Source organism: Oncorhynchus clarkii, chromosome 2, assembly GCF_045791955.1.
Source record: "Oncorhynchus clarkii lewisi isolate Uvic-CL-2024 chromosome 2, UVic_Ocla_1.0, whole genome shotgun sequence".
Lineage (NCBI taxonomy): Eukaryota > Metazoa > Chordata > Actinopteri > Salmoniformes > Salmonidae > Oncorhynchus > Oncorhynchus clarkii.
In genome coordinates this window covers 13,117,151-13,144,977 of record NC_092148.1, presented here as the reverse complement: position 1 = coordinate 13,144,977, position 27,827 = coordinate 13,117,151, and the positions used below count along the sequence as shown (strand labels likewise).

Genomic DNA, 27,827 nt, shown 5'->3' with positions numbered 1-27,827 from the left:
CTCTCTCTCTCTCTCTCTCTCTCTCTCTCTCTCTCTCTCTCTCTCTCTCTCTCTCTCTCTCTCTCTCTCTCTCTCTCTCTCTCTCTCTCTCCCTCTCCAACACTCCCAACTTTCTCCCTTCTATTAAGTTCCAAGCTTCTTTCAATCTGAAGTGAACAACATATTCCAAACAGGTCAGACTCACTTTTCTCCTTGTTGTTATTGGTGCTGGGCTTTAGATCGTGCTTATAGCTAGCTGCATGTTGTGCTGGTTGCCGTAGTGGTGGTTAAGTAGGAGAGAGTGTTGCTGATTTTCACAGATGTCTTTTTTCCTAACATGTGTGAGCAGTTAGAGCCTGCCGTTTTAGTTCTACTGCTCAACAAGTAAATGGACAGATCCTTTTGAAATGAAACATTTCTGCAGTCGATCTTAGTTTTGACACGATTAGGTTTGATCTGATTCGTAAAACAGTTTGCTGTGTTATTTTGACCATGATTAGGAAATCACGGACATTGCACAGCAAAAAGTGACATCTAAGCATCTAAGCAATAAGTTTTCTAGAGTGATAATTCACTTCAAATGAGTGTTTCTTGACTTACTAAGCTAAAATATCTAACGTCATTGGCAGATATTTGGCTATTTTAACCTAAAAAAGGCTAAATACAAGTAATTTATCTTATTTGAATATATTTTTTCAAGATATATAATCGTCTTATTAAAATAAGCAAAATAATCTGGCAATGACGTTACATAATTTAGTTAAGTAAAAAAAAGAACATAAGTGACTAATCACTCAATATAACATATGTTTGCTTGCTTAGATGGCACTTTTTGCAGTGCGTGATGTAATGGGATATCTATCCATGTGAGGTGTGTGTAATTCTACAGCTCCTAATTCAACTGTCAGCAGTTGCTCTTGTTATTTTCCATTAGGTTCAGTGCTATGCCTTATGCTATAGATATAAGCAATAGGTTACTTCATGTGCAAGAGAAGTTTCGGTCTAGCCATTGGATATACATATCTCTGATAGTGTATGCCATTAAATAATCTTTATTTTGGTTCTGTGGGACATTCCATGATGCTCTTTGACAGACAGAAAGTGATCCCTTCCACTGTGGTTGCCAGATCTGTCAGAAGGACGTCCCAGTGCAACATTTAAAAAAGGGCAGACAGTTCTCAGCCGTTTGACTTTGGTTTGGAGCTATAGACTGATAGCAGAGTACACACCTAATGGATTACTACACAGCAGTGGAGGCTGGTGGGAGGAGCTATAGACTGATAGCAGAGTACACACCTAATGGATTACTACACAGCAGTGGAGACTGGTGGGAGGAGCTATAGACTGATAGCAGAGTACACACCTAATGGATTACTACACAGTAGTGGATGCTGGTGGGAGGAGCTATAGACTGATAGCAGAGTACACACCTAATGGATTACTACACAGCAGTGGAGACTGGAGGGAGGAGCTATAGACTGATAGCAGAGTACACACCTAATGGATTACTACACAGTAGTGGAGACTGGAGGGAGGAGCTATAGACTGATAGCAGAGTACACACCTAATGGATTACTACACAGCAGTGGAGGCTGGTGGGAGGAGCTATAGACTGATAGCAGAGTACACACCTAATGGATTACTACACAGCAGTGGAGACTGGAGGGAGGAGCTATAGACTGATAGCAGAGTACACACCTAATGGATTACTACACAGTAGTGGATGCTGGTGGGAGGAGCTATAGACTGATAGCAGAGTACACACCTAATGGATTACTACACAGCAGTGGAGACTGGAGGGAGGAGCTATAGACTGATAGCAGAGTACACACCTAATGGATTACTACACAGCAGTGGAGACTGGTGGGAGGAGCTATAGACTGATAGCAGAGTACACACCTAATGGATTACTACACAGTAGTGGATGCTGGTGGGAGGAGCTACAGACTGATAGCAGAGTACACACCTAATGGATTACTACACAGCAGTGGAGACTGGAGGGAGGAGCTATAGACTGATAGCAGAGTACACACCTAATGGATTACTACACAGCAGTGGAGACTGGTGGGAGGAGCTATAGACTGATAGCAGAGTACACACCTAATGGATTACTACACAGTAGTGGAGACTGGAGGGAGGAGCTATAGACTGATAGCAGAGTACACACCTAATGGATTACTACACAGTAGTGGATGCTGGTGGGAGGAGCTATAGACTGATAGCAGAGTACACACCTAATGGATTACTACACAGCAGTGGAGGCTGGTGGGAGGAGCTATAGACTGATAGCAGAGTACACACCTAATGGATTACTACACAGCAGTGGAGACTGGAGGGAGGAGCTATAGACTGATAGCAGAGTACACACCTAATGGATTACTACACAGCAGTGGAGGCTGGTGGGAGGAGCTATAGACTGATAGCAGAGTACACACCTAATGGATTACTACACAGCAATGGAGGCTGGTGGGAGGAGCTATAGAGGGACGGGCTCATTGTAATGGCTGGAATGGAATTCATGGAACGGCATCAAATATATGGAAATCACGTTTGACTCCGTTCCTTTTATTCCATTCCAGCCATCCTATAGCTCCTCCCACCAGCCTATCCCCACTCCTTCCCCACATTTCTATCACATTTAGATAGTCATTCAAACTCCCAAACTCCCACATTTAAACGGAACTGTCTCCTATCCTATCACGTTGCCCCAACTCAACTTTGTCCCTAACCCCTCAGGCACTTGTGTAGATGTTAGTGGATTGTATGTATAAGCAAAACATACCAACGTACCCTCCTATAGGCTAGGAGGACTTTTAATCTATTTTACTTATGTGCCTAAAGAGTAGGGGCAATGGGTTGATTTAGGATTCCAGTTTGATAGTAGAGAAGACACTTAGGATCAAGTCTCTCTCTTTTCTTTTCACCTGCTGTCTGACTGGCTGTGCCCCAACCTGGGAGCTGTCCATGGTACTCACTCCACCGCCCTGTCCCCTGATGTGGGACCTATCCCTGGGACACTCACTCACTTCACCGCCCTGTCCCCTGATGTGGGACCTATCCCTGGGACACTCACTCACTCCACCGCCCTGTCCCCTGATGTGGGACCTATCCCTGGGACACTCACTCACTCCACCGCCCTGTCCCCTGATGTGGGACCTATCCCTGGGACACTCACTCACTCCACCGCCCTGTCCCCTGATGTGGGACCTATCCCTGGGACACTCAATCTGTCCACCACCACTATCTGCGCTCGCCATTAATTGCCACCCAGGGCTGAATTATCTCACTCACTCACTCACTCACTCACTCACTCACTCACTCACTCACTCACTCACTCACTCACTCACTCACACACACACACACACACACACACACACACACACACACACACACACACACACACACACACACACACACACACACACACACACACACACACACACACACACACACACACACACACACACACACCTTGATGTCCTGTCAATCACTCTGTTTAATCTTAACCACTAAGCTCATCTCCACCTAGATGTGTTTGGATCAACAGAAACTACACAGAGAGCCAGGACACACACACACACACACACAAAACATTCATGGTATCTGCGGGTATACAGTTGAAGTCGGAAGTTTGCATAAACCTTAGCCAAATACATTTAAACTCAGTTTTTCACAATTCCTGACATTTATTCATAGTAAAAACAAATCCCTGTCTTAGGTCAGTTAGGATCACCACTTTATTTTAAGAATGTGAAATGTCAGAATATTAGTAGAGAGAATGATTTATTTCAGCTTTTATTTCTTTCATCACATTCCCAGTGGGTCAGAAGTTTACATACACTCAATTAGTATTTGGTAGCATTGCCTTTCAATTGTTTAACTTGGGTCAAACATTTAGGGTAGCCTTCCACAAGCTTCCCACAATAAGTTGGGCGAATTTTGGCCCATTCCTCCTGACAGAGCTGGTGTAACTAAGTCAGGTTTGTAGGCCTCCTTGCTCACACACACTTTTTCAGTTCTGCCCACACATTTTCTATGGGATTGAAGTCAGGGCTTTGTGCTGGCCACTCCAGTACCTTGGCTTTGTTGTCCTTAAGCCATTTTGCCACAACTTTGGAAGTATGCTTGGGGTCATTGTCTATTTGGAAGACCCGTTAATGACCAAGCTTTAACTTTCTGACTGATGTCTTGAGATGTTGCTTCAATATATCCACATAATTGTCTTGCCTCATGATGCCATCTATTTTGTGAAGTGCATCAGTCCCTCCTGCAGCAAAGCTCCCCCACAACATGATGCCGCCACCCCCGTGCTTCACGGTTGGGATGGTGTTCTTCAGCTTGCAAGCCTCCCCCTTTTTCCTCCAAACATAACGATGGTCATTATGGCCAAACGGTTCTATTTTTGTTTCATCAGACCAGAGGACATTTGTTCATAAAGTATGATCTTTGTCCCCATGTGCAGTTGCAAACCGTAGTCTGCCTTTTTTTATGGCAGTTTTTGAGCTGTGGCTTCTTCCTTGCTGAGCGGCCTTTCAGGTTATGTTGATATCGGACTCGTTTTACTGTGGATATAGATACTTTTGTACCTGCTTCCTCCAGCATCTTCACAAGGTCCTTTGCTGTTGTTCTGGGATTGATTTGCACTTTTCACACCAAAGCACGTTCATCTCTAGGAGACAGAACTCCTGAGCGGTATGACGGCTGCGTGGTCCCATGGTGTTTATACTTGCGTATTATTGTTTGTACAGATGAACTTGGTACCTTTCAGGCGTTTGGAAATTGCTCCCAAGGATGACCCAGACTTGTGAAGGTCTATTAGGTCTTGACTGATTTATTTTGATTTTCCCAGGATGTCAAGCAAAGAGGCACTGAGTTTGAAGGTAGTCCTTGAAATACATCCACAGGTACACCTCCAATTGACTCAAATGATGTCAATTAGCCTATCAGAAGCTTCTGAAGCCATGACATAATTTTCTGGAATTTTCCAAGCTGTTTAAAGGCACAGTCAACTTAGTGTATGTAAACTTCGGACCCACTGGAATTGTGATAAAGTGAATTATAAATTAAATAATCTGTCTGTAAACAATTGTTTGAAAAATGACTTGTGTCATGCACAAAGTAGATGTCCTAATCGACATGCCAAAACTATAGTTTGTTAACAAGAAATATGTGGAGTGGTTGAAAAATGAGTTTTAATGACTCCAACCTAAGTGTATGTAAACTTCTGACTTCAACTGTACATTACACTCAGTGTAATGCAGAACATTTCTTTCAGAGAGGGTACTAATAGCAACCTGCGAGGAGGATCTGTAGGGGCCAGGGATACCTGGCTGGGTTATTGGTCGGCGTCTGGGGAAAACAATAGCCTTTCCTTATGGCTGTCTGGTCCAGAGCCAGCACAGTTCCTAATGGAGGATTCAACACTCATCTTGACCCTGACAGCAGTCTGCTCTAATAGCTTGTATCTGGCTCATACTCTCTCTGGTGTATAGGACAGCAACAACAACATGTCCAGTCCAGGCAGTTCTTTAATAAGAAGAAATTATTTGGTGGGCGCTTGTATTTGTAATATTTCACACATGTATGAATTGGAAATGTGTGTTTTTACATATTCCAACTCCCCCTGAGACACCTTCAGAGTGGGGTCACAGCCAGCCATTGTGAAGGCACATTAACAGGGGAGTTGGGATATTGCCTTGCTCAAAGGCACATTAACATATGTTCTTTTCACCTTGTCACTGCAGGGATCCAAACTAGCGACTTTTACAGTTACTGTCCCAACGCTCTAACCACTAGGCTACTTGCTGTATCTAGGCTTGTACTCTGCTGCATAGGGCAGCAACAAAGGATCTCTACTCCTGGCAGACTGGCAGTTTTATCCACAGAGAGATCAGTGTTGGCCCAGTCAAATGTTTTTTCCCACCTGAACTTGATCCCCCTTTTTAGGGAATCATCATCTCTCTTGTTATGGATGGGGACAAAGAGGATGTTGTCGTTGTTAACCGTTTTTTTTCTTCTTTCCTTGTTTTTATTCAGGTGTTCCAGTATAATCAGACACCATCCTTCCTCGTCACCCAGTCCTCTCCTCCTCCACCTTTCTCTCATCACTCCCTTTCTCCCATCTTGTCTACTCCCATACTGAACCATCCATCTCTCTCTCTCCATCACTCCCTTTCTCCCATATTGTCTACTCCCATACTGAACCATCCATCTCTCTCTCATCACTCCCTTTCTCCCATCTTGTCTACTCCCATACTGAACCATCCATCTCTCTCTCTCCATCACTCCCTTTCTCCCATATTGTCTACTCCCATACTGAACCATCCATCTCTCTCTCATCACTCCCTTTCTCCCATCTTGTCTACTCCCATACTGAACCATCCATCTCTCTCTCATCACTCCTTTTCTCCCATCTTGTCTACTCCCATACTGAACCATCCATCTCTCTCTCATCACTCTCTTTCTCCCATATTGTCTACTCCCATACTGAACCATCCATCTCTCTCTCTCCCCTTTCCTCCTCCCGTTCTCCATCCCCACATCCACCTCTGAACTGCTGTTATCTGTGTCTCTACCTTCCTCCTGTCTTCAACCTTCCTTTCTTCTTTTTGGGGTTCACCCCCCTTCAATTATTTCCCTGCTTCTCTCTCTTCACCCTCTTTCCCATCCTCTTCCCTCTTTCCCTCCCTTCCTCTCTCCATCCAGCCTCTGTCGGCCTCTGGTAGAGGTCACCATGTGGGCCAACTACATTGTCCAGCCGGAGGAGGATGGCCGTATGGGGGTGGTAGGAGCAGGGCCCCATGGGGGCCTGGCAGGGGTGAAGGGAGTTGGGCGTGCTACAAGGCGGACCCCTAGGATGAGTGACAACCAGGAGGGGAAGATCAAGCTGGCGTTCTTTGTGGCCATTGTGGGCGTGACCCTGACAGTGCTGGGGGTGGGAACAGAGTTCTGGGTGGAGCTGGCCACGCCCAAGACCTGGAGTAACAACCAGACGTGTCAGACAGCCCACTACGGCCTGTGGAAGGGGTGTACCCGCACCCTGTGGGTGGATGACATCAACCCCGAGAGAGAGAGCTGTGGCCCTGCAGACCTGCCCGGAGGTGAGGAACCTGTCTGTCTGTTGCATTAGGGCAGGCCATGAGTTGATTTTGGGGACAGGCTAGTTAATAACCTTAGGGTCTCATTTTGATGACAACACTGTAAAAATTGGTTCTGACTAGAGGGAGTAAAGCTACAACCGGAAGGGATTTTTTCGTAACAGGTTAGGAGAATGTGCGCAGCAGGTTAGGATAATTAATGTGGCAGGTTAGGAGACTTAGGTTAAGGTTAGGAAAAGGGTTAAGGTTAGCTAAAATGCTCTCCTAACCTGCTACGAAAAACCTCTTCCGGACTCCCTCAAATCACAACCGCAGAAATGGAGTTAAAGATGGAGTCAACTGGGGCACTGATTTCATGACCAACCCCTGATTGCACTGTAGTGCTGTGTGTGTTAGTTAGGGATTCCTCCCCTTCCTCTGTAATGATCTGTAAACATAGGATAGGTGGAAGCAATGTGTTGGATGTCTCCCAGGAATTTGCATCAATATGTGGGTGTGTGTATGCATGTGTATATTGTATGTATGCGTGTGCATGCACTTGTGTGTGTGTGTGTGTGTGTGTGTGTGTGTGTGTGCGCGCGTGTGCTTATGCAAACGTGTGTGACTAGGAGGCGTGTATGCCAGCTTTAGCTGCGTGTGTATCTGGGTCATCCTACAGATAATGTGCAAATTGAGTCCTTAAAGGAATACTGCTTTGAAATGGAGCCAGTCTGAATTTGACAAATCTGAATGTGGCTACTGGTCTGTCTGTTAGTTATCTAGCTATAGGCATCAGATTTGTATAATCGTTGGTGAGTCAGAAAAGGATGTTTCCAGTATCCTTGTAAAGATCCAAACTTTCAGTGTGTTTATATAAGACAGACTCTTCCCTTTTACTGCATGATGGAGCTTCGTCTTTCGGAATACTTCAATGGATTATTATTTCATTTCAATTTATTTTAATTTTAGAATTTTCATTTATTGAATGATCAATCCAAAATATATTTTGATTGCAGGAATTCGTCATTATATTAAACATTTTACTTTTTAAATTTCAGGAAAAGAAAGCTAATAAACCTTGATTTTCAGCCACTTCCTCCATCCTGTACTGTTACGTTCCTCCATGTAAGTCTGTTATCTGTGGAATGACCCGTTTCTGTCTGTAGGGATTGTCCAGTGGTGGATGAATGCAGGTATTTAAGCACTTGTCCCACAGAGGGGGCCAGACAGGGCCTACGGTAGGATGAGGTAGCCATCTCCTGTATTCGTGCTTTATCTGCCAGAATAGTCTGATATTCAGCCAGGCTAGCAGGGGTTGGCTTTGATACACAACCAATGATGTATGTATTGTTTTTAATAGGATGTATATATATTTGACATTGTATAAATATAAAATAGCTTTATTTCATGTTGTAGTCTTGATTTAGCTTGTTCTATTAGGATGGATGAATCCTATGAATGTTCATATCTATTACAATGTAGATTACACGCTATATCCATCTGGTGCATTGTTTATCAGCCTCCGGTATTTTAGAGGGCTGATTCACCTTGGATGTCTAGTCGATAAACATCTATGTCTGACTCACCTTGTGTGTCTTGTCTAGCAGATAAACATCTGTGTTTACGATGACGGTCTGTGTGTTGGAGTCGAGTCAGTATCTATTCTGACACTTCCTCATCTCCTTGCGTCAAAACACTGTTGGCCCACAGCGCCTGACAGACAGGCTCTGCTGTGTGTGTGTGTGGACTTCTCATGTTTGGAGAAAAACAACTGTTTCTCCGTCTGTGCGTCTCTATTTCACATTCATGTTTACATGCCCCTGGCGCCTGTCCCTGGGAAACAACATCACAGTCATTCTCTGTCACTGTCTGTCAGTGCCAGACCAACTAATATATCATACATCACTCACTGCTACTGTACATTACCATAACCTCTGACTAACTGACTAAGCCACTCAGAGGTGGACTAGTGGACATGTGGACAGGAGTAGAGGTGGACAGGTGGAGAGCTTGAGAGGTAGATCTCACTATAAATCTGTGATTATAATATACAGGTTTCCTGTAACGCACCAGTGTTGCAGACAGAATAGCGTTAAGGTTGATAGGAGAGTCTGCTGTATGTGTTTGTACTTGTGTGTGTGTTTGGTTTTACTATACTTGTGATGACCAGAAGTCAAACAAGGAAACAAGTTATTTTAGTCTAAGGTTTAGGGGTAGGGTTTGGGGTTAAGGTTTGGGAAAATAGGATTTTCAATGGGAATCAGTTGTTTGGTCCCCACACGGATAGTAAAACTAACATGTGTGTGTGGCTGTGTTTTTGTGGGTCCGTCTGCGTCTCTGACCATACAGAGTATGCAGGGGTGACTACCAGACAGGGGGATCGAGGAAGAACAGCAGAGGAGGAGATAATTTATATAAAAGACAGACAGAGAGAGAGAGAGAGAGGATGAGCAGCAGAGGATGAGAGAATATATATAAAAGACAGAGAGAGCGAGAGAGAGAGGATGAGCAGCAGAGGATGAGATAATATATAAAAAGACAGAGAGAGAGAGAGAGAGAGAGAGAGAGAGAGGACGAACAGCAGAGGATGAGAGAATATATATAAAGACAGAGTTAGAGAGAGAGAGGACGAGCAGCAGAGGACGAGAGAATATATATAAAAGACAGAGAGAGAGAGAGAGAGAGAGAGGACGAGCAGCAGAGGACGAGAAAATATATATAAAAGACAGAGAGAGAGAGAGAGAGAGAGGACGAGCAGCAGAGGACGATAAAATATATATAAAAGATAGAGAGTGAGAGAGAGAGGACGAGCAGCAGAGGACGAGAGAATATATATAAAGACAGAGAGAGAGAGAGAGGAAGAGCAGCAGAGGACGAGAAAATATATATAAAAGACAGAGAGAGAGAGGATGAGCAGCAGAGGACGAGAGAATATATATAAAGACAGAGAGAGAGAGAGGACGAGCAGCAGAGGATGAGAGAATATATATAAAAGACAGAGAGAGAGAGAGAGAGGACGAGCAGCAGAGGACGAGAGAATATATATAAAGACAGAGAGAGAAGACGAGCGGCAGAGGACGAGAGAATATATATAAAAGACAGAGAGAAAGAGAGAGAGAGAGAGAGAGAGGACGAGCAGCAGAGGACGAGAGAATATATATAAAGACAGAGAGAAAGAGAGAGAGAGAGAGAGAGAGGACGAGCAGCAGAGGACGAGAGAATATATATAAAGACAGAGATAGAGAGAGAGTACGAGCAGCAGAGGACGAGAAAATATATATAAAAGATACAGAGAGAGAGAGAGAGAGAGAGAGGACGAGCAGCAGAGGATGAGAGAATATATATAAGACAGAGAGAGAGAGAGAGAGAGGACGAGCAGCAGAGGATGAGAGAATATATATAGAAGACAGAGAGAGAGAGAGAGAGAGAGAGGACAAGCAGCAGAGGATGAGAAAATATATATAAGACAGAGAGAGAGAGAGAGAGAGAGAGGACGAGCAGCAGAGGATGAGAAAATATATATAAAAGACAGAGAGAGAGAGAGAGGACGAGCAGCAGAGGATGAGAAAATATATATAAAAGACAGAGAGAGAGAGAGAGGACGAGCAGCAGAGGACGATAAAATATATATAAAAGATAGAGAGTGAGAGAGAGAGGACGAGCAGCAGAGGACGAGAGAATATATATAAAGACAGAGAGAGAGAGAGGAAGAGCAGCAGAGGACGAGAAAATATATATAAAAGACAGCGAGAGAGAGAGGATGAGCAGCAGAGGACGAGAGAATATATATAAAGACAGAGAGAGAGGATGAGCAGCAGAGGACGAGAAAATATATATAAAAGACAGAGAGAGAGAGAGAGGACGAGCAGCAGAGGATGAGAGAATATATATAAAAGACAGAGAGAGAGAGAGAGGACGAGCAGCAGAGGACGAGAGAATATATATAAAGACAGAGAGAGAAGACGAGCGGCAGAGGACGAGAGAATATATATAAAAGACAGAGAGAAAGAGAGAGAGAGAGAGAGAGAGGACGAGCAGCAGAGGACGAGAGAATATATATAAAAGACAGAGAGAAAGAGAGAGAGAGAGAGAGAGAGGACGAGCAGCAGAGGACGAGAGAATATATATAAAGACAGAGATAGAGAGAGAGTACGAGCAGCAGTGGACGAGAAAATATATATAAAAGATACAGAGAGAGAGAGAGAGAGAGAGAGGACGAGCAGCAGAGGAAGAGAGAATATATATAAGACAGAGAGAGAGAGGACGAGCAGCAGAGGATGAGAGAATATATATAAGACAGAGACAGAGAGAGAGAGAGGACGAGCAGCAGAGGATGAGAAAATATATATAAAAGACACAGAGAGAGAGAGAGGACGAGCAGCAGAGGATGAGAAAATATATATAAAAGACAGAGAGAGAAAGAGAAGATGAGCAGCAGAGGACGAGATAATATATATAAAAGACAGAAATAGAGAGACAGAGGACGAGCAGCAGAGGATGAGAAAATATATATAAGACAGAGAGAGAGAGAGAGGACGAGCAGCAGAGGACGAGAAAATATATATAAAAGACAGAGAGAGAGAGAGAGAGAGAGAGAGGACGAGCAGCAGAGGATGAGAAAATATATATAAAAGACAGAGAGTGAGAGAGAGAGGACGAGCAGCAGAGGACGAGAGAATATATATAAAAGACATACAGAGAGAGAGAGAGAGAGAGAGAGAGAGAGAGAGGATGAGCAGCAGAGGACGAGATAATATATATAAAAGACAGAGATAGAGAGACAGAGGACGAGCAGCAGAGGATGAGAAAATATATATATAAGACAGAGAGAGAGAGAGAGGACGAGCAGCAGAGGACGAGAAAATATATATAAAAGACAGAGAGTGAGAGAGAAGACGAGCAGCAGAGGACGAGAAAATATATATAAAACACAGAGAGAGAGAGGACGAGCAGCAGAGGAGGAGAGAATATATTTAAAAGAGAGAGATAGAGAGAGAGGACGAGCAGCAGAGGACGAGAGAATATATATAAAAGACAGAGAGAGAGAGAGAGAGAGAGAGAGAGAGAGAGAGGACGAGCACCAGAGGACGAGAGACTATATATAAAGACAGAGATAGAGAGAGAGTACGAGCAGCAGAGGACGAGAAAATATATATAAAAGATACAGAGAGAGAGAGAGAGAGGACGAGCAGCAGAGGATGAGAAAATATATATAAGACAGAGAGAGAGAGAGAGAGAGAGAGGACAAGCAGCAGAGGATGAGAAAATATATATAAAAGACAGAGAGTGAGAGAGAGAGGACGAGCAGCAGAGGATGAGAAAATATATATAAAAGACAGAGAGTGAGAGAGAGAGGACGAGCAGCAGAGGACGAGAGAATATATATAAAAGACATACAGAGAGAGAGAGAGAGAGAGAGAGAGAGAGGATGAGCAGCAGAGGACGAGATAATATATATAAAAGACAGAGATAGAGAGACAGAGGACGAGCAGCAGAGGATGAGAAAATATATATATAAGACAGAGAGAGAGAGAGAGGACGAGCAGCAGAGGACGAGAAAATATATATAAAAGACAGAGAGTGAGAGAGAAGACGAGCAGCAGAGGACGAGAAAATATATATAAAACACAGAGAGAGAGAGGACGAGCAGCAGAGGACGAGAGAATATATATAAAGACAGAGATAGAGAGAGAGTACGAGCAGCAGTGGACGAGAAAATATATATAAAAGATACAGAGAGAGAGAGAGAGAGAGAGAGGACGAGCAGCAGAGGAAGAGAGAATATATATAAGACAGAGAGAGAGAGGACGAGCAGCAGAGGATGAGAGAATATATATAAGACAGAGACAGAGAGAGAGAGAGGACGAGCAGCAGAGGATGAGAAAATATATATAAAAGACACAGAGAGAGAGAGAGGACGAGCAGCAGAGGATGAGAAAATATATATAAAAGACAGAGAGAGAAAGAGAAGATGAGCAGCAGAGGACGAGATAATATATATAAAAGACAGAAATAGAGAGACAGAGGACGAGCAGCAGAGGATGAGAAAATATATATAAGACAGAGAGAGAGAGAGAGGACGAGCAGCAGAGGACGAGAAAATATATATAAAAGACAGAGAGAGAGAGAGAGAGAGAGAGAGGACGAGCAGCAGAGGATGAGAAAATATATATAAAAGACAGAGAGTGAGAGAGAGAGGACGAGCAGCAGAGGACGAGAGAATATATATAAAAGACATACAGAGAGAGAGAGAGAGAGAGAGAGAGAGAGAGGATGAGCAGCAGAGGACGAGATAATATATATAAAAGACAGAGATAGAGAGACAGAGGACGAGCAGCAGAGGATGAGAAAATATATATATAAGACAGAGAGAGAGAGAGAGGACGAGCAGCAGAGGACGAGAAAATATATATAAAAGACAGAGAGTGAGAGAGAAGACGAGCAGCAGAGGACGAGAAAATATATATAAAACACAGAGAGAGAGAGGACGAGCAGCAGAGGAGGAGAGAATATATTTAAAAGAGAGAGATAGAGAGAGAGGACGAGCAGCAGAGGACGAGAGAATATATATAAAAGACAGAGAGAGAGAGAGAGAGAGAGAGAGAGAGAGAGAGGACGAGCACCAGAGGACGAGAGACTATATATAAAGACAGAGATAGAGAGAGAGTACGAGCAGCAGAGGACGAGAAAATATATATAAAAGATACAGAGAGAGAGAGAGAGAGGACGAGCAGCAGAGGATGAGAAAATATATATAAGACAGAGAGAGAGAGAGAGAGAGAGAGACAAGCAGCAGAGGATGAGAAAATATATATAAAAGACAGAGAGTGAGAGAGAGAGGACGAGCAGCAGAGGATGAGAAAATATATATAAAAGACAGAGAGTGAGAGAGAGAGGACGAGCAGCAGAGGACGAGAGAATATATATAAAAGACATACAGAGAGAGAGAGAGAGAGAGAGAGAGAGAGGATGAGCAGCAGAGGACGAGATAATATATATAAAAGACAGAGATAGAGAGACAGAGGACGAGCAGCAGAGGATGAGAAAATATATATATAAGACAGAGAGAGAGAGAGAGGACGAGCAGCAGAGGACGAGAAAATATATATAAAAGACAGAGAGTGAGAGAGAAGACGAGCAGCAGAGGACGAGAAAATATATATAAAACACAGAGAGAGAGAGGACGAGCAGCAGAGGACGAGAGAATATATATAAAGACAGAGATAGAGAGAGAGTACGAGCAGCAGTGGACGAGAAAATATATATAAAAGATACAGAGAGAGAGAGAGAGAGAGAGAGGACGAGCAGCAGAGGAAGAGAGAATATATATAAGACAGAGAGAGAGAGGACGAGCAGCAGAGGATGAGAGAATATATATAAGACAGAGACAGAGAGAGAGAGAGGACGAGCAGCAGAGGATGAGAAAATATATATAAAAGACACAGAGAGAGAGAGAGGACGAGCAGCAGAGGATGAGAAAATATATATAAAAGACAGAGAGAGAAAGAGAAGATGAGCAGCAGAGGACGAGATAATATATATAAAAGACAGAAATAGAGAGACAGAGGACGAGCAGCAGAGGATGAGAAAATATATATAAGACAGAGAGAGAGAGAGAGGACGAGCAGCAGAGGACGAGAAAATATATATAAAAGACAGAGAGAGAGAGAGAGAGAGAGAGAGGACGAGCAGCAGAGGATGAGAAAATATATATAAAAGACAGAGAGTGAGAGAGAGAGGACGAGCAGCAGAGGACGAGAGAATATATATAAAAGACATACAGAGAGAGAGAGAGAGAGAGAGAGAGAGAGGATGAGCAGCAGAGGACGAGATAATATATATAAAAGACAGAGATAGAGAGACAGAGGACGAGCAGCAGAGGATGAGAAAATATATATATAAGACAGAGAGAGAGAGAGAGGACGAGCAGCAGAGGACGAGAAAATATATATAAAAGACAGAGAGTGAGAGAGAAGACGAGCAGCAGAGGACGAGAAAATATATATAAAACACAGAGAGAGAGAGGACGAGCAGCAGAGGAGGAGAGAATATATTTAAAAGAGAGAGATAGAGAGAGAGGACGAGCAGCAGAGGACGAGAGAATATATATAAAAGACAGAGAGAGAGAGAGAGAGAGAGAGAGAGAGAGAGGACGAGCACCAGAGGACGAGAGACTATATATAAAGACAGAGATAGAGAGAGAGTACGAGCAGCAGAGGACGAGAAAATATATATAAAAGATACAGAGAGAGAGAGAGAGAGGACGAGCAGCAGAGGATGAGAAAATATATATAAGACAGAGAGAGAGAGAGAGAGAGAGAGGACAAGCAGCAGAGGATGAGAAAATATATATAAAAGACAGAGAGTGAGAGAGAGAGGACGAGCAGCAGAGGATGAGAAAATATATATAAAAGACAGAGAGTGAGAGAGAGAGGACGAGCAGCAGAGGACGAGAGAATATATATAAAAGACATACAGAGAGAGAGAGAGAGAGAGAGAGAGAGAGGATGAGCAGCAGAGGACGAGATAATATATATAAAAGACAGAGATAGAGAGACAGAGGACGAGCAGCAGAGGATGAGAAAATATATATATAAGACAGAGAGAGAGAGAGAGGACGAGCAGCAGAGGACGAGAAAATATATATAAAAGACAGAGAGTGAGAGAGAAGACGAGCAGCAGAGGACGAGAAAATATATATAAAACACAGAGAGAGAGAGGACGAGCAGCAGAGGAGGAGAGAATATATTTAAAAGAGAGAGATAGAGAGAGAGGACGAGCAGCAGAGGACGAGAGAATATATATAAAAGACAGAGAGAGAGAGAGAGAGAGAGAGAGAGAGGACGAGCACCAGAGGACGAGAGACTATATATAAAGACAGAGATAGAGAGAGAGTACGAGCAGCAGAGGACGAGAAAATATATATAAAAGATACAGAGAGAGAGAGAGAGAGGACGAGCAGCAGAGGATGAGACAATATATATAAGACAGAGAGAGAGAGAGAGAGGACGAGCAGCAGAGGATGAGAGAATATATATAGAAGACAGAGAGAGAGAGAGAGATAGAGAGGACGAGCAGCAGAGGATGACAAAATATATATAAGACAGAGAGAGACAGAGAGAGAGAGGATGAGCAGCAGAGGACGAGAAAATATATATAAAAGACAGAGAGAGAGAGAGAGGACGAGCAGCAGAGGATGATAAAATATATATAAAAGACAGAGAGAGAGAGAGAGAGGATGAGCAGCAGAGGACGAGAGAATATATATAAAAGACAGAGATAGAGAGACAGAGGACGAGCAGCAGAGGATGAGAAAATATATATAAGACAGAGAGAGAGAGAGAGGACGAGCAGCAGAGGATGAGAAAATATATATAAAAGACAGAGAGTGAGAGAGAGAGGACGAGCAGCAGAGAACGAGAATATATTAATAAAAGACAGAGAGAGAGAGAGAGGACGAGCAGAAGAGGACGAGAGAATATATATAAAAGACAGACAGAGAGAGAGAGAGAGAGAGAGAGAGAGAGAGAGAGAGAGAGAGAGAGAGATGAGCAGCAGAGGACGAGATAATATATATAAAAGACAGAGATAGAGAGAGAGGACGAGCAGCAGAGGATGAGAAAATATATATAAGACAGAGAGAGAGAGAGGACGAGCAGCAGAGGACGAGAAAATATATATAAAAGACAGAGAGAGAGAGAGAGAGAGAAAGGACGAGCAGCAGAGGATGAGAAAATATATATAAGACAGAGAGTGAGAGAGAGAGGACGAGCAGCAGAGGACGAGAAAATATATATAAAAGACAGAGAGTGAGAGAGAGAGGACGAGCAGCAGAGAACGAGAATATATATATAAAAGACAGAGAGAGAGAGAGAGGACGAGCAGAAGAGGACGAGAGAATATATATAAAAGACAGACAGAGAGAGAGAGAGAGAGAGAGAGAGAGAGAGAGAGAGGATGAGCAGCAGAGGACGAGATAATATATATAAAAGACAGAGATAGAGAGAGAGGACGAGCAGCAGAGGATGAGAAAATATATATGACAGAGAGAGAGAGAGGACGAGCAGCAGAGGACGAGAAAATATATATAAAAGACAGAGAGAGAGAGAGAGAGAGAAAGGACGAGCAGCAGAGGATGAGAAAATATATATAAAAGACAGAGAGTGAGAGAGAGAGAACGAGCAGCAGAGGACGAGAAAATATATATAAAAGACAGAGAGAGACAGAGAGAGAGAGAGGATGAGCAGCAGAGGATGAGAAAATATATATAAAAGACAGAGAGTGAGAGAGAGAGGACGAGCAGCAGAGGACGAGAAAATATATATAAAGACAGGGAGAGAGAGAGAAGACGAGCAGCAGAGGACGAGAAAATATATACAAAAGACACAGAGAGAGAGAGAGAAGACGAGCAGTAGAGGACGAGAAAATATATATAAAACACAGAGATAGAGAGGACGAGCAGCAGAGGAGGAGAGAATATATTTAAAAGAGAGAGATAGAGAGAGAAGACGAGCAGCAGAGGACGAGAAAATATATACAAAAGACACAGAGAGAGAGAGAGAAGACGAGCAGCAGAGGACGAGAAAATATATATAAAACACAGAGAGAGAGAGGACGAGCAGCAGAGGAGGAGAGAATATATTTAAAAGAGAGAGATAGAGAGAGAGGACGAGCAGCAGAGGACGAGAGAATATATATAAAGACAGAGAGAGAGAGAGGAAGAGCAGCAGAGGACGAGAAAATATATATAAAAGACAGAGAGAGAGAGAGGATGAGCAGCAGAGGACGAGAGAATATTTATAAAGACAGAGAGAGAGGATGAGCAGCAGAGGACGAGAAAATATATATAAAAGACAGAGAGAGAGAGAGGACGAGCAGCAGAGGATGAGAGAATATATATAAAAGACAGAGAGAGAGAGAGAGGACGAGCAGCAGAGGACGAGAGAATATATATAAAGACAGAGAGAGAAGACGAGCGGCAGAGGACGAGAGAATATATATAAAAGACAGAGAGAAAGAGAGAGAGAGAGAGAGAGAGGACGAGCAGCAGAGGAAGAGAGAATATATATAAAGACAGAGATAGAGAGAGAGTACGAGCAGCAGTGGACGAGAAAATATATATAAAAGATACAGAGAGAGAGAGAGAGAGAGAGAGAGAGGACGAGCAGCAGAGGAAGAGAGAATATATATAAGACAGAGAGAGAGAGAGAGAGGACGAGCAGCAGAGGATGAGAGAATATATATAAGACAGAGAGAGAGAGAGAGAGAGGATGAGCAGCAGAGGATGAGAAAATATATATAAAAGACACAGAGAGAGAGAGAGGACGAGCAGCAGAGGATGAGAAAATATATATAAAAGACAGAGAGAGAAAGAGAGGATGAGCAGCAGAGGACGAGATAATATATATAAAAGACAGAAATAGAGAGACAGAGGACGAGCAGCAGAGGATGAGAAAATATATATAAGACAGAGAGAGAGAGAGAGAGGACGAGCAGCAGAGGACGAGAAAATATATATAAAAGACAGAGAGAGAGAGAGAGAGAGAGAGAGGACGAGCAGCAGAGGATGAGAAAATATATATAAAAGACAGAGAGTGAGAGAGAGAGGACGAGCAGCAGAGGACGAGAGAATATATATAAAAGACATACAGAGAGAGAGAGAGAGAGAGAGAGAGGATGAGCAGCAGAGGACGAGATAATATATATAAAAGACATAGATAGAGAGACAGAGGACGAGCAGCAGAGGATGAGAAAATATATATAAGACAGAGAGAGAGAGAGAGGACCAGCAGCAGAGGACGAGAAAATATATATAAAAGACAGAGAGTGAGAGAGAGAGGACGAGCAGCAGAGGACGAGAAAATATATACAAAAGACACAGAGAGAGAGAGAAGACGAGCAGCAGAGGATGAGAAAATATATATAAAACACAGAGAGAGAGAGGACGAGCAGCAGAGGAGGAGAGAATATATTTAAAAGAGAGAAATAGAGAGAGAGGACGAGCAGCAGAGGACGAGAGAATATATATAAAAGACAGAGAGAGAGAGAGAGAGAGAGAGAGAGAGGACGAGCACCAGAGGACGAGAGACTATATATAAAGACAGAGATAGAGAGAGAGTACGAGCAGCAGAGGACGAGAAAATATATATAAAAGATACAGAGAGAGAGAGAGAGAGGACGAGCAGCAGAGGATGAGACAATATATATAAGACAGAGAGAGAGAGAGAGGACGAGCAGCAGAGGATGAGAGAATATATATAGAAGACAGAGAGAGAGAGAGAGATAGAGAGGATGAGCAGCAGATGATGAGAAAATATATATAAGACAGAGAGAGACAGAGAGAGAGAGGACGAGCAGCAGAGGACGAGAAAATATATATAAAAGACAGAGAGAGAGAGAGAGGACGAGCAGCAGAGGATGATAAAATATATATAAAAGACAGAGAGAGAGAGAGAGAGGATGAGCAGCAGAGGACGAGAGAATATATATAAAAGACAGAGATAGAGAGACAGAGGACGAGCAGCAGAGGATGAGAAAATATATATAAGACAGAGAGAGAGAGAGAGGACGAGCAGCAGAGGATGAGAAAATATATATAAAAGACAGAGAGTGAGAGAGAGAGGACGAGCAGCAGAGAACGTGAATATATATATAAAAGACAGAGAGAGAGAGAGAGGACGAGCAGAAGAGGACGAGAGAATATATATAAAAGACAGACAGAGAGAGAGAGAGAGAGAGAGAGAGAGAGAGAGAGAGAGAGAGATGAGCAGCAGAGGACGAGATAATATATATAAAAGACAGAGATAGAGAGAGAGGACGAGCAGCAGAGGATGAGAAAATATATATAAGACAGAGAGAGAGAGAGGACGAGCAGCAGAGGACGAGAAAATATATATAAAAGACAGAGAGAGAGAGAGAGAGAGAGAAAGGACGAGCAGCAGAGGATGAGAAAATATATATAAAAGACAGAGAGTGAGAGAGAGAGAACGAGCAGCAGAGGACGAGAAAATATATATACAAGACAGAGAGAGACAGAGAGAGAGAGAGGATGAGCAGCAGAGGATGAGAAAATATATATAAAAGACAGAGAGTGAGAGAGAGAGGACGAGCAGCAGAGGACGAGAAAATACATATAAAGACAGGGAGAGAGAGAGAAGACGAGCAGCAGAGGACGAGAAAATATATACAAAAGACACAGAGAGAGAGAGAGAAGACGAGCAGCAGAGGACGAGAAAATATATATAAAACACAGAGAGAGAGAGGACGAGCAGCAGAGGAGGAGAGAATATATTTAAAAGAGAGAGATAGAGAGAGAGGACGAGCAGCAGAGGACGAGAGAATATATATAAAGACAGAGAGAGAGAGAGAGGGGAAGACCAGCAGAGGACGAGAGAATATATTTAAAAGCGAGAGAGAGAGAGAGAGGACGAGCAGCAGAGGACGATAAAATATATATAAAAGACAGAGAGTGAGAGAGAGAGAGGACGAGCAGCAGAGGACGAGAGAATATATATAAAAGACAGAGATAGAGAGAGAGTACGAGCAGCAGAGGACGAGAAAATATATATAAAAGATACAGAGAGAGAGAGAGAGAGAGGACGAGCAGCAGAGGATGAGACAATATATATAAGACAGAGAGAGAGAGAGAGGACGAGCAGCAGAGGATGAGAGAATATATATAGAAGACAGAGAGAGAGAGAGAGATAGAGAGGACGAGCAGCAGAGGATGAGAAAATATATATAAGACAGAGAGAGAGAGAGAGAGAGAGAGAGAGGACGAGCAGCAGAGGACGAGAAAATATATATAGAAGACAGAGAGAGAGAGAGAGGACGAGCAGCAGAGGATGAGAAAATATATATAAAAGACAGAGAGAGAGAGAGAGAGGATGAGCAGCAGAGGACGAGAGAATATATATAAAAGACAGAGATAGAGAGAGAGAGAGAGAGAGAGAGAGAGAGAGAGAGAGAGAGAGAGAGAGAGAGAGAGATGAGCAGCAGAGGACGAGATAATATATATAAAAGACAGAGATAGAGAGAGAGGACGAGCAGCAGAGGATGAGAAAATATATATAAAAGACAGAGAGTGAGAGAGAGAGAACGAGCAGCAGAGGACGAGAAAATATATATAAAAGACAGAGAGAGACAGAGAGAGAGAGAGGATGAGCAGCAGAGGACGAAAACATATATATAAAAGACAGAGAGAGAGAGAGAGAGGACGAGCAGCAGAGGATGAGAAAATATATATAAAAGACAGAGAGTGAGAGAGAGAGGACGAGCAGCAGAGGACGAGAAAATATATATAAAGACAGGGAGAGAGAGAGAAGACGAGCAGCAGAGGACGAGAAAATATATATAAAACACAGAGAGAGAGAGGACGAGCAGCAGAGGAGGAGAGAATATATTTAAAAGAGAGAGATAGAGAGAGGACGAGCAGCAGAGGACGAGAAAATATATATAAAGACAGAGAGAGAGAGAGAGGGGAAGACCAGCAGAGGACGAGAGAATATATTTAAAAGCGCGCGAGAGAGAGAGGACGAGCAGCAGAGGACGAGAGAATATATATAAAGACAGAGAGAGAGAGAGAGGGGAAGACCAGCAGAGGACGAGAGAATATATTTAAAAGCGCGAGAGAGAGAGAGGACGAGCAGCAGAGGACGAGAAAATATATATAAAAGACAGAGAGTGAGAGAGAGAGAGGACGAGCAGCAGAGGACGAGAGAATATATATAAAAGACAGAGAGAGAGAGAGGACGAGCAGCAGAGGACGAGAAAATATATATAAAAGACAGAGAGAGAGAGGAAGAGCATCAGAGGACGAGATAATATATATGAAAGAAAGACAAAGATAGGAAGAGTGTCTATCTAATGCAGTATTAACCAAGCCCCTGTGATCCTCTCTCTTTTCCTTCTTTCATCTCGTTCACCTCCCTCTCCATCTGTTTCCCTCTTTCTCTTTGTTCTCACCCCCTCCCTCCATCTGCCCACTCTATCACTCCCTATTTCTCCTTCCCCCTCTTTCTCATGTTCTCTGCGCTCTCTCGCTCTCTCCTTCTCTGTCTCTTCCTCCCTACAAATGTCTTGCTTTCTCTCCTTCCCCTCCACCTGCCACCTCTTTCTATCTGTCCTTCTCCCTCTCTTCCATCCCCCCTCTCTCTCACCTCTCCCGTGGCACCATATGTGCTGTGGATGTGCTGTGGATGTGCTGTGAATATGGGACTGTGTAGAGCAGTGAGCAGTGTTTCTCTTGGTGCTCCCACTACACAACAGATAAAATGTGTCTTCATGTCTAGGAGGACAGAGGGGATAGATGCACAGGGACCATTAATATACTGTGTGTGTGATGTTCCCTCTCTGTTTCTCTTCTCAGAATCGAACTGCACTTACTTCAAATTCTTCACCAATGGAGACAACGCAGTCATATTTATGAAGACAACCCACAAGAGTAAGTCAGCATCTTAAGTCTTGCCTCTGCCGCCTCCTCCTCCTTCTCTCCCTCTTCCTCTCTCCCTCTCCTTCTCTCCCTCTCACCTTCTCTCTCTTTCTCTCCCTCTTCCTCTCTCCCTCTCCTTCTCTCCCTCTCCTTCTCTCCCTCTCACCTTCTCTCTCTTTCTCACTGAGGTGTATTTATCCACTGTGATGTCACTCTCAGATGCACAATGCTCACTGAGGTGTAACTCTGCCCTCCCTCATTCTCCCCTGTCTTCCTCTCCAACACCTCTTCACTCTTTCTCCAACCACTTCTCCCTCTATTCACTTCCTCTCCATCCCTCTCTCCACCTCCTCTCATTCGGTCTCTTTCACCTCCCCTTCTCCCCCGCCTCTCTCTCCCACCTCCCCCAGACCTGAACATAGCGGCTGCTATCCTAGCAATGATAGCTCTGTCTATGATGGTGATGGGAGCAATCTGTATCACCATGTCCCTCAGTAAAGGAGTGCCCTTCTTCCTCAAGCCCGCCTCCTTCTGCTTCATCCTATCAGGTAAGGGGAAATAGACTACAAAGGGAGCAGCCACTATTCTGGGTGTAGACTTAGACCTCCCTGTAGGGAAATAAACAATCAAAAATGTACAGTAAACATTACACTCGCAAAAGTTCCAACAGAATAAAGACATTTCAAATGTCATATTTTGTCTATATACAGTTGTGGCCAAAAGTTCTGAGAATGACACAAATATACATTTTCACAAAGTCTGCTACCTCAGTGTCTTTAGATATTTTTCTCAGATGTTACTATGGAATATTGAAGTATGCTGTCAATTAACTTCTGGGCCACATCCTGACTGGTGGCAGCCCATTCTTGCATAATCAATGCTTGGGAGTTTTTCAGAATTTGTAGGGTTTTGTTTGTCCACCCGCCTCTTGAGGATTGACCACAAGTTCTCAATGGGATCAAGGTCTGGGGAGTTTCCTGGCCATGGACCCAAAATATCAATGTTTTGTTCCCCGAGCCACTTAGTTATCACTTTTGCCTAAATGCAAGGTGCTCCATCATGCTGGATAAGGCATTGTTCGTCACCAAACTGTTCCTGGATGGTTGGGAGAAGTTGCTCTCGGAGGATGTGTTGGTACCATTCTTTATTCATGGCTGTGTTCTTAGGCAAAATTGTGAGTGAGCCCACTCCCTTGGCTGAGAAGCAACCCCACACATGAATGGTCTCAGGATGCTTTACTGTTGTCATGACACAGGACTGATGGTAGAGCTCACCTTGTCTTCTCCGGACAAGCTTTTTTCCGGATGCCCCAAACAATCGGAAAGGGGATTCATCAGAGAAAATGACTTTACCCCAGTCCTCAGCAGTCCAATCCCTGTAAATTTTTGCAGAATATCAGTCTGTCCCTGATGTTTTTCCTGGAGAGAAGTGGTTTCTTTGCTGCCCTTCCAGACACCAGGCCATCCTGCAAAAGTCTTTGCCTCACTGTGCGTGCAGATGCACTCACACCTGCCTGCTGCCATTCCTGAGCAAGCTCTGTACTGGTGGTGCCCCGATCCCACAGCTGAATCAACTTTAGGAGACGGTCCTGGCGCTTGCTGGACTTTCTTGGGCGCCCTGAAGCCTTCTTCACAACAATTTAACCACTCTCCTTGAAGTTCTTGATGATCCGATAAATGGTTGATTTAGGTGCAATCTTACTGGCAGCAATATCCTTGCCTGTGAAGCCCTTTTTGTGCAAAGCAATGATGACGGCATGTGCTTCCTTGCAGGTAACCATGTTTGACAGAGGAAGAACAATGATTCCAAGCACCACCCTCCTTTTGAAACTTCCAGTCTGTTATTCGAACTCAATCAGCATGACAGAGTGATCTCCAGCCTTGTCCTCGTCAACACTCACACCTGTGTTAACGAGAGAATCACTGACATGATGTCAGCTGGTCCTTTTGTGGCAGGGCTGAAATGCAGTGGAAATGGTTTTTTTTTAGGATTCAGTTCATTTGCATGGAAAAGAGGGACTTTGCAATTAATTGCAATTCATCTGATCACTCTTCATAACATTCTGGAGTATATGCAAATTGCCATCATACAAACTGAGGTAGCAGACTTTGTGAAAATTAATATGTGTCATTCTCAAAACTTTTGGCCACGACTGTACAGTATTGTAATTTTGTGCAAAATACAAAATGAATACACATAAATAAATGTCTCTTCAGAGCCAGGTCTGCCTACGGCACCCTCTCTCAATAGCAACGCTATGCTCACTGAGTCTGTACATTGTCAAAGATTTCCTTATTTTTGGGTCAGTAATAGTGGTCAGTTATTCTGCCACTGTGTACTCTCTGTTTAGTTCCAAATAGCATTCCAGTTTGCTCCGTTTTTTTGTAAATTCTTTCCAATGTGTCAAGTAATTATCTTTTTGTTTTCTCATTATTTGGTTGGGGACAGAAGCACCAGATCATCAGCAAACAGTATACATTTGACTTCAGGTTCTAGTAGGGTGAGGCCGGGTGCTGCAGACTGTTCTCGTCAATTCGTTGATGTATATGTTGAAGAGGGTCGGGCTTAAGCTGCATCCCTGTCTCACCCCCCAGCCCTGTGGAAATATTATTTTTTTTTGTTGCCAATTTTAACTGCACATTTGTTGCTTGTGTACATGGATTTTATAATGTTGTATGTTTTTCCCTCAACACCACTTTCCATCTATTTGTATAGCTCTCTCTTTCTCACTCTCTCTCCCCTCACACCTCCTCTCCGTCTCACCTTCCTACTCCCACTCCCTCCCTCCCTCCCTCCCTCCCTCCCTCCCTCCCTCCCTCCCTCCCTCCCTCCCTCCCTCCCTCCCTCCCTCCCTCCCTCCCTCCCTCCCTCCCTCCCTCAGGTCTACTGGTCCTGCTGTCTATACTGGTGTTTCACCAGTCAGTGTTGGCCCTGTTGTCATCTGACCACTCCATACCGCTCCACCACGAGCTCTCCTGGTCAGTGGCCTGTGTGGGCTTCGCTGGGGCCATCCTCATCATGGGGGGGATCCTTTTCCTGATCCTCTCCCTCCCCTATAGCCCATGGGAAAAATGTCTGCCTCAACGCAACAGCAGCACTACCTAGCACATGGGAGTTTTATATCAGGATCGCAATCAAACTCCAGTCCTCGAGGGAAGCACTGTCTACTGGCTTTAGTTGTCAGGTATAAATCAGACACTGATCAGAACAACTACAACCAGTAGACACTGATGCCACCCAGGAGTTGAGTTGGAGACCCCTGTTTATATTGTCAGTTATATTGTCAAACTAGACTGAAAGACTGACTAACTTGTAGGTCGACACAGTGTTTACTTAATGCAATAACAATGATGCTCACTAACTGTGCCTTGAACTCTATAAGCCTGCCCTAAAGCCTGCGACCTTACCAGAAAACACTACGTAGACCACAACTTCTCCACGTTTTGGCATCATGACCAACCTATATCTTTTAGAAGTTTCTGATGACCTACCAAAGAACAAGCAATGTTTCTAAGCAGAACCCAGTCTTTAACAGGGGGGTAATGCTGGGTTAAACAAAACCAAAGCATGGATTGATGTCTTAACTTGTCCATTGACTGCTAACAGGGTAAGGAAACCAATATGTCATTTAGTTATTGAACAAGTTCTTTAAACACAACGCCAACCACACTGTAGTTGTAGATAAAGACCCAGCAGTGGGGTGCAGCATCCTGTCTGTACTATGAACTATGTACTAACCATTACTTATTGATAATGTTACTTAGCCAATTAAATGGTAACAGTGTAACCATGGTAACATGTAGGTCACTACCGTTGCTAAGGGAGGAGATGCTATATTGTTTCCAGGAAGTGGCATAGCCATCCCTGCTACATGAAACGCCTTGCAGGTTGTCACTATTAATCTATTATGAATGATTATGGCGTCTTACACTTAATACCTAGAAATAATATATTCTCTATTTATTATCTACACATTGTCCACATTAATGAATGCTGTTTTTACGTAAGAATGTGTGAATGATTTAATGTATGTATGGAAGATAAAGATTTATATTTGAGAGTGTATTGTATAGACTCACTTTACAAGCACAGCTCTGTATATAAAATATGTGTTTGTATTTTATTTATACCAGCACACTGTAGCCTTTTGTTCAAGCTTAGGGGGGTGTTTTTAGTTTTTAGCTTATTCAAACCCTTTTTTCATCATGTGTTTTATTTGTCTTAATAAACCCACCTTGTCTTTCTCTACCTACATGTTTGTTTGGGGAAAACCACATTGTCCATGAATGGTCCTATGATCATATGTATGTCTCACTGGGTTTGCTTTTGAAATAAATAGATTTGACATAAGAAACGCTCTCGTACTTTGTCTTGTCTATGAGTCCTTTTCTCCCTTCGAACTTAAATGCAACCCATTTTTTAACCCTTACCAACAGACGTACCAACCCCCCCAACTCTCTCCCTCTAAAATTAGTACATTGCTCATCCCTGAGAAACCTTATCCATGAATGTAAACTATGTACCTCACCCCATTGGCCCAGAGGTGGTGTACTAGGTCAGAAGGGTCCTAGAACCTCCTTCCATGTCTGTTCCCTTCCTTTTGGACCCCCTCTGCCCTAATTGTCAAAGGGGGGGTACAGAGACCACCAACACACATACACTCTAGCCCTCCACCGCTCCCATTGAGCAGAAACTGAAACCAGTGCTGACACATGACACGGTGTTCAGATAGTATATATAGCTGTTTAATGGTTCTGCACAGCCTCTTTGACGAGAGCAATAGAAGCACTTCTGGCTTGTACCAGGTGTACACCTCAGAGTGTGTGGTATGTAGCACCTCTTTCCAGGCTGGATCACAACCGGCCGTGATTGGGATTCCCATAGGGCGGCACACAATTGGCCCAGCGTCGTCCGGGTTTGACCGGTGTAGGCCGTCATTGTAAATAAGAATTTGTTCTTAACTGGCTTGCCTAGTTAAATAAAGGTTAAATAAAAAATAATAATAATACAAATTCCTGGTTAAATAAAGTAAATAAATAAAATATTGTGGTCACATTCATTAACAGGATAGTGCAAATAAATGTTTTCATACCTTTGGTCTAAAGTTGTGTCAAGTCTCTCTCTCTCTCTGTCTGTCATTCCCGCCAACTCTCACTTTTTCTATTCTTTCTCTCTCTGTCATTCCCTCCATCTCTCTCTCTCTCCATCCCTTGATCATCTCATGCTGTCACTCCTTTAAAGAAAATAATCATCAGTCTGTAAATCGGTCTGTTAAGGTTTTTTTTATAAACTTCGTGCAATACAGTGTTTGAGTTTATCACACATTTAGATAAACCATAATC

The 27,827-nt window shown here is 43.4% G+C and overlaps 1 protein-coding gene across 2 annotated transcripts; it reads left to right on the top strand.

Moving 5' to 3' along the window:
• Positions 1 to 27: 27 nt before the first annotated feature.
• On the top strand, positions 28 to 26,841 carry LOC139421682 (voltage-dependent calcium channel gamma-6 subunit-like). 2 transcript variants are annotated; one of them, XM_071172784.1, is made up of 5 exons: positions 28 to 173; positions 6,705 to 7,079; positions 22,423 to 22,497; positions 22,896 to 23,033; positions 25,367 to 26,841. In XM_071172784.1, the coding sequence occupies exons 2-5, from the start codon at positions 6,713 to 6,715 to the stop codon at positions 25,588 to 25,590; spliced, it is 804 nt and encodes a 267-aa protein (XP_071028885.1). In that variant the 5' UTR covers positions 28 to 173; positions 6,705 to 6,712; the 3' UTR covers positions 25,591 to 26,841. The 2 variants fall into 2 exon arrangements, with proteins under 2 accessions (XP_071028885.1, XP_071028877.1); XM_071172776.1 differs by having other exon boundaries at positions 87 to 173; positions 6,016 to 7,079.
• Positions 26,842 to 27,827: the final 986 nt, after the last annotated feature.

What these genes read in the sequence shown, in the direction of transcription:
- LOC139421682 (XM_071172784.1), top strand. Translation starts at nt 6,713, where the DNA reads ATGTGGGCCAACTACATTGTCCAGCCGGAGGAGGATGGCCGTATGGGG. An exon ending in CCCTGCAGACCTGCCCGGAG is followed by an intron (nt 7,080 to 22,422) that starts GTGAGGAACCTG and finishes TTCTCTTCTCAG; the next exon opens with AATCGAACTGCACTTACTTC. An exon ending in CTTCTGCTTCATCCTATCAG is followed by an intron (nt 23,034 to 25,366) that starts GTAAGGGGAAAT and finishes TCCCTCCCTCAG; the next exon opens with GTCTACTGGTCCTGCTGTCT.